At 38.3% G+C, this 6,000-nt stretch overlaps 2 protein-coding genes across 4 annotated transcripts in view; both read right to left on the bottom strand.

Moving 5' to 3' along the window:
• Positions 1-377: 377 nt before the first annotated feature.
• On the bottom strand, positions 378-5,168 carry LOC123504712. 2 transcript variants are annotated; one of them, XM_045255457.1, is made up of 2 exons: positions 4,805-5,164; positions 378-663 (listed from the first exon to the last, which is right to left on the bottom strand). In XM_045255457.1, the coding sequence occupies exons 1-2, from the start codon at positions 5,162-5,164 to the stop codon at positions 526-528; spliced, it is 498 nt and encodes a 165-aa protein (XP_045111392.1). In that variant the 3' UTR covers positions 378-525. The 2 variants fall into 2 exon arrangements, with proteins under 2 accessions (XP_045111392.1, XP_045111391.1); XM_045255456.1 differs by having other exon boundaries at positions 379-666; positions 4,805-5,168.
• The window catches only part of LOC123504704 (uveal autoantigen with coiled-coil domains and ankyrin repeats-like), a 24,463-nt gene continuing 23,401 nt past the window's right edge, over positions 4,939-6,000 (bottom strand). For both annotated transcript variants that reach the window (XM_045255445.1, XM_045255446.1), the window contains 2 exons: positions 5,677-5,804; positions 4,939-5,370 (listed from right to left, as the gene is read on the bottom strand). In XM_045255445.1, coding sequence (XP_045111380.1) covers positions 5,166-5,370; positions 5,677-5,804 — 333 coding nt within the window. In that variant the 3' untranslated portion in view covers positions 4,939-5,165. The remainder of the gene's footprint in view (positions 5,371-5,676; positions 5,805-6,000) is intronic.

Below are 6,000 nucleotides of genomic sequence, written 5' to 3'. Positions count from 1 at the left end.
AGCTGATTTTTTTTCTTTATTTCAATTAATTTAATGCATTTCAGAGGTGATATATATATAAATATATATGTGTGTGTGTGTGTGTGTGTGTGTGTGTGTGTGTGTGTGTGTGTGTGTGTGTGTGTGTGTGTGTGTGTAATTCACCTCGGTCGCCTGCTGGTCACCCAGCCAGTCTTCCCCATTACGGAACGAGCTCAGAGCTCATAGACCGATCTTCAGGTAGGACTGAGACCACAACACACTCCACACACCGGGAAAGCGAGACCACAACCCCTGGAGTTACATCCCGTACCTATTTACTGCTAGGTGAACAGGGGCCACACATTAAGAGGCTTGCCCATTTGCCTCGCCGCCTCCGGGACTCGAATCCGGACCCTCTCGAGTGTGAGTCGAGCGTGCTAACCACTACACTACGTGTGTGTGTGTGTGTGTGTGTGTGTGTGTGTGTGTGTGTGTGTGTGTGTGTGTGTGTGTGTGTGTGTGTGATTCTCACCTACTAGTTATAACTGCAGAGAATCATCAGTACTAAGAATTGGTAACATATTGGGACAGTACTGATGACACTTGACTCAGCCTGTGTAAGGTTATAGAGGCTGGGTCCTGGTCAAGAGATGTGTCATGGGTAGGGACATCACTCTGGGCTTCTTGTGTGCTCTGATTCACCTGCTGAGAAATACACAAAAACATGACAATCAGTGCATAGAAGAATTAATCTATCTATTTATCATTATTCAACCCTTGATCTGAAAGGATAGGAGGCCATTATAAGGCAGCAGTAGTCAAGCAGTTTAAAGAAAATATCAGGAAGACATTGAAATATAATCATCTTACACCACAGCTACCTAAACCTAACTTCACTATGAATATGGTGCAGAAGATATTTCCACTGCTTACAAGAGTCCTCAGTGATGTCCAAACTATAGGGGAAAGTGTCCAATAGGTATGCATCAGTCCATTGGTATTTACAACTTCTCCACAGGATATGACAACACTTGGGCATTAAAATTTGGTCTCATTTTCAAGCTTAACCATTATGCCTTCATGCCAACAGGTATCAACAGTTGGGTTTGTTATGGCTGAAGAGATGCAGCAACAAATATAAGTGAAGGTGTAAAAAACTCTTAGCAATGAATAACAATATTTACAAACACTTTCTACCACATAAAACTACAACCATTCTTGCAAAATATGAGACTAAGTATGAAATGAGTCTGAAATTTTGGGGAAGAGTACAATCATGAGAAGTTTTTTCCCCATGTTTTTTATTTTATTTTATTTATTTATTATTTATTTATTTTTTTTTTTTTAAGCTTATTGGACACTTGACCCTACAGGAATTTATGTCAAGTGGAAACATTATGGAGACACACAACATCTCTGAGATCTCTTAGACAAGAATGTCTTGCCATCTAGACAGCTGTCTGTACTCTATACGAGTAGAATAGTCCAAATAGTATATGGGAACCCAGCCTTTTTTAGGAAGTATGTCATCATGAAAAAAAGCATCATCTCTGCACAGAATCAAGAAATACTAATACAAAGATGGCATATGGAATGGGTGACAATATCAATCCTCATTTCCTTCATCAAAAAGAAAAGAAAACAGAGATGAGGAAAAAACAAGGTGCTTCAGGGAGCAAAACTGAGGAATATATAAGCTCATGCCTTAAAAGTTAGAGAAAAAATAGAACATATGTAGCAGGGCTGTAAATATATGGGCTCCCTGTGTGTGTGTGTGTGTGTGTGTGTGTGTGTGTGTGTGTGTGTGTGTGTGTGTGTGTGTGTGTGTAATTCACTGTTTGATCTGCTGCAGTCTCTGACGAGACAGCCAGACGTTACCCTACGGAACGAGCTCAGAGCTCATTATTTCCGATCTTCGGATAGGCCTGAGACCAGGCACACACCACACACCGGGACAACTAGGTCACAACTCCTCGATTTACATCCCGTACCTACTCACTGCTAGGTGAACAGGGGCTACATGTGAAAGGAGACACACCCAAATATCTCCACCCGGCCGGGGAATTGAACCCCGGTCCTCTGGCTTGTGAAGCCAGCGCTCTAACCACTGAGCTACCGGGCCGTGTGTGTGTGTGTGTGTGTGTGTGTGTGTGTATTTACCTAGTTGTATATTATGGGTTTTAAGGTGGGCTCACAGTGTCTTCTCTCCATATCTATTTTTATCCAACTTTTTCTGAAATCTATGCACACTTTCTTCTGGTACAATCTCTTTTTATGTTCCTCAAACACTGACTCTTCATGATCTTCTTAGAGTTTCCTCTTATCTGTCTATCTCCATCTTCAGTCAGTGATACCATGTCCTGTCTGTCTATCTTTTCCATATGGTTTACTATCTTATACATAATTATTAGATCTCCTCTCTCTCCTCTATCCTTCAAAGTTGGTAGTCCCATTTCCTTCACTCTTTCTTCATAGGTAAGGTCCTTAATTTCTGGCACCATCTTTGTTGCTGTTCTTTGGATTTTCCTAGTTTCCTGATATCCTTTTGCATGTGGAAACCACACCACTGCTGCATATACAAGTCCAGGTGTAATCATAGTGGTTATGATTTTTTTCATCATACTCTTATTTACATAAGTAAACGCCACCCTGATATTTGTTAGTGTCTTATATGTTGATGTGGTACAGTGGAACCATGCGTGCTTTGGGCTCCGAGGGGTCTCCAAGCGCACGGGTTTGAATCCTGTCCACGGTCCGAGTGTAGGTTGGGCTTCCTTACTCAGAGCAACGGTTTCCTAGCGGGTGGGCTTTCAGATAGGAGGTACCCCAAAAAGTACCCATTTAGCCCATAAATTTCCATGAATAGCCCACATGGTATAAAAAAAATAAATAAATAAAAATAAAAAAATAAAAAAAGTAAATACCCCATTCATATGCCTTTCTGGGCTCAGGGTATCTTGTATAACAACTCCCAGGTCTCTTCCTTCCTCTTTATTATAATCTCTTCTATAATTGTGTATTCCAACATAGGTCTTCTATTACTTTTATCCATTTCCATCATATGGCAATTTTTGGCATTAAATTCTAATTTCCACTTTTGGCTCCATTCCTAAATCTTATCAATATCTTTCTGCAATTTCATACAGTCCTCAATGCTCTTTATTACTCTCACAAGTTTTGCATCATCTGCAAACAAATTCATCTAGCTACTCAACCCCTTCTGTATATCATTAATATATATTTGAAACATTATTGGTGCCAGCACTGAACTCTGTGGTATACCACTAGCTGCTGTGCTCCAACTTGATGAGGTGTCTCTTACCACTGTTTCCATTTCTCTTCCTGTTAAATAGTCCTTCATCCAGCTTAAAATACTTCCCTATATTCCTCCTGTGTTCAATTTTTCATAAATCTTCTGTGTAGTAGTAGTCAAAAGCCTTTTTTAATATCCAAATACACTGCCGACCAATCCATCTCTCTTTTGTAGTACCTCATCTATTACCCTTGTATACAAACTTAGTAGATTTGTTATACATGATCTTCCCTTTCTAAATCCAAATTAGGAGTTATAATTTCATTTTTCTCCACAAATTCCATCCATTTTCTTTTATCACAATTTCACAGACCTTTCCCATAACATTAGTCAGTGACACTGGTCTATAATTTTGGGACTCAGTCTTTTTTTTTCCTCCTTTATATATAGGCACTATGTTTGCTCTTTTCCACTCCCTTGGTACTTATCCTTCCGTCAAAGAGCTGTTGATCACATCCCAAATTCATTCTACCAGCTGTTCTTTACATTCTCTCAGTGACCATCCTGACACTCCATTTGGCTCCATTGCATTTCTAACATCCACCTTCTCTAATAATTTGCTAATTTTCTGTTTATGCAACATAATGTTCTTTAATAAAAATTTCCTGCATTACTTCATTGTCTGGTTCCATGTAATCTCCTTCTACATTAAATACTGATCTAAAGCTCTCATTCATAAGTTCATTCACTTCTGCCATTGTTTCATATATCTTATTTCCCTTAAGTAATGTATTCATGGTCTCTCTGTTTGTTATCTTTCCATTTATATATTTGTAATAAAACTTTCACTTCCTCTCCTCTCTTGTTATTCTAACATATCAATTTTGTGTCATGAGAGAGAGAGAGAGAGAGAGAGAGAGAGAGAGAGAGAGAGAGAGAGAGAGAGAGAGAGAGAGAGAGAGAGAGAGAGAGAGAGAGAAAGGGCAAAAGGGGAGGAAGCAGCTAAGAAGAGGCTGAAACACAACTAGGTTATAGATAACACCAAAATGAAAGAATAAAAAGAAAACCAATCTGAAAAGAAAACGTTAATTTAAGAGGAGGAGGAGGGGAAGGAGGAGGAGGAGGAGGAGGAGGAGGAGGAGGAGGAGGAGGAGGAGGAGGAGGAGGAGGAGGAGGAGGAGGAGGAGGAGGAGGAGGAAGACGAGATGGGGAAGAGGATAAGAACAAAATGCACATACAATTAAAGTAAAAAAAAAAAAAAAGTTAAAGAAAACAGACGTAGAACCAAAGTTCGGAAAGGGGAGGGAGAGAGAGAGAGAGAGAGAGAGAGAGAGAGAGAGAGAGAGAGAGAGAGAGAGAGAGAGAGAGAGAGAGAGAGAATATTCATGGTTATGAAAAAAATAAATAAATAACTCCTGAAGACAATTAATCAAATACTTAGAGCAAGAGAAATTAGGATAAATCAGGGTGCAATCTGATAGCTGTCATATGTCAAGAATAGTGGATTTGAAATCAGAATAGACTGTCAGAACAAAAAGAGGATATAGTAGCTTAATAAGTAAAAATTACAGTGAATATAATTTCACTGACCATTTTTAATTTGTTGAGAATTCTTGCCATTTCTCCATCCTCTTCAGAGTTAAAGAGCATTTCATCTCCATCTTGATAACTAACATCTTCATCAGTTAAGTCTGTGGCTTGAATTATTTCTGATGCTTTTCTAATTTTTGATGTAAATAATGGAAATGGAGATTTCCTGTGATCAAAATCTTTTTGCTTTTTACAACTCTGATAAAGATTTAGTTTCAAGCTAGTACTTTCATTTCCATTGTAGTTTCCTATGCCAGGATATGCAGAGCATGAAGTTACTTGTGCTTGTGGAGCATTTGTCTTCATATGCAGAGCTGAGAATGACTGACATTCATCACATGCCCCTTCTTGGGGATTCATTTCAATACCTTGGAGAAGCCACAAAATCCTTGCTATGGTTCTTGCAGTAACCTTTCTGTGACATACCATCATTAGGTAAAGTACCCAGTGAGTGTCCATCTAAGTGTCTTACTGTCTGCTTTCCTTCAGGAAACATGGTTGATTCAGTGTCACTTGAAGATGAACTAGGAAATGGAAGGCCAGCCATATTTCCAACATTCTTCCCACTGTAATGGAATAGAAAATTACTGCAAACCTAAGATATAATAAAGAGCACATTTTTCAAAGAAAAGTAGTTCTTTTTAAAAGTAAAGGCAAAGACATTTCAAGACAAACATGAGATGAAGTGAATTCCTGTAAATACATTTTCTTCCCAGATTGTATCAGTTTTTTTTTTTTTTTAATCAACTAAAAATCAAATAAAGATTTCTGACTAAAAAAAATCAATTAGTTAAAACCACATATTTTCAAGTCAGAACAATATAATTACATATTTGACAATCCCTAAGAAACATTTTTTGTGCATTACACACCTTGTGGAGTGAATTTCATCCTTCAAGGACCCACCCTTCACTCCATCCAAGGAGGAAGTGCTGCCTCCTGCTTGTCTGCTGCTACCAGGAACAGTGAAATTCCAACAATTTGAAGGATTTACACTTGTCTGAAGGATTGTACTGTATTATGTTGGTGAACATTTCATTTAATAGTGACAGCATGTATTCACGCCATGCACATTCCAAAATAATTTACAAAATTTGAAATTGCTCTTCTTAGTTAGTGTAATAAACAGTTACCATTATATTTTAAATTAATCTTCTATACTGAAGTATCCATGCTGATTATGTAAAAATGATTAC

This window comes from Portunus trituberculatus, chromosome 17, assembly GCF_017591435.1.
Source record: "Portunus trituberculatus isolate SZX2019 chromosome 17, ASM1759143v1, whole genome shotgun sequence".
Lineage (NCBI taxonomy): Eukaryota > Metazoa > Arthropoda > Malacostraca > Decapoda > Portunidae > Portunus > Portunus trituberculatus.
This window is presented reverse-complemented; position numbering and strand designations above follow the sequence as displayed.

Excerpts from the sequence above, each read along its gene's own strand:
- LOC123504712 (XM_045255456.1), bottom strand. The coding sequence starts at position 5,164 with ATGAATCCCCAAGAAGGGGCATGTGATGAATGTCAGTCATTCTCAGCT. Across the intron at positions 667-4,804 it reads TTCTCAACAAATTAAAAATG|CAGGTGAATCAGAGCACACA; the intron begins GTCAGTGAAATT and ends TGTATTTCTCAG.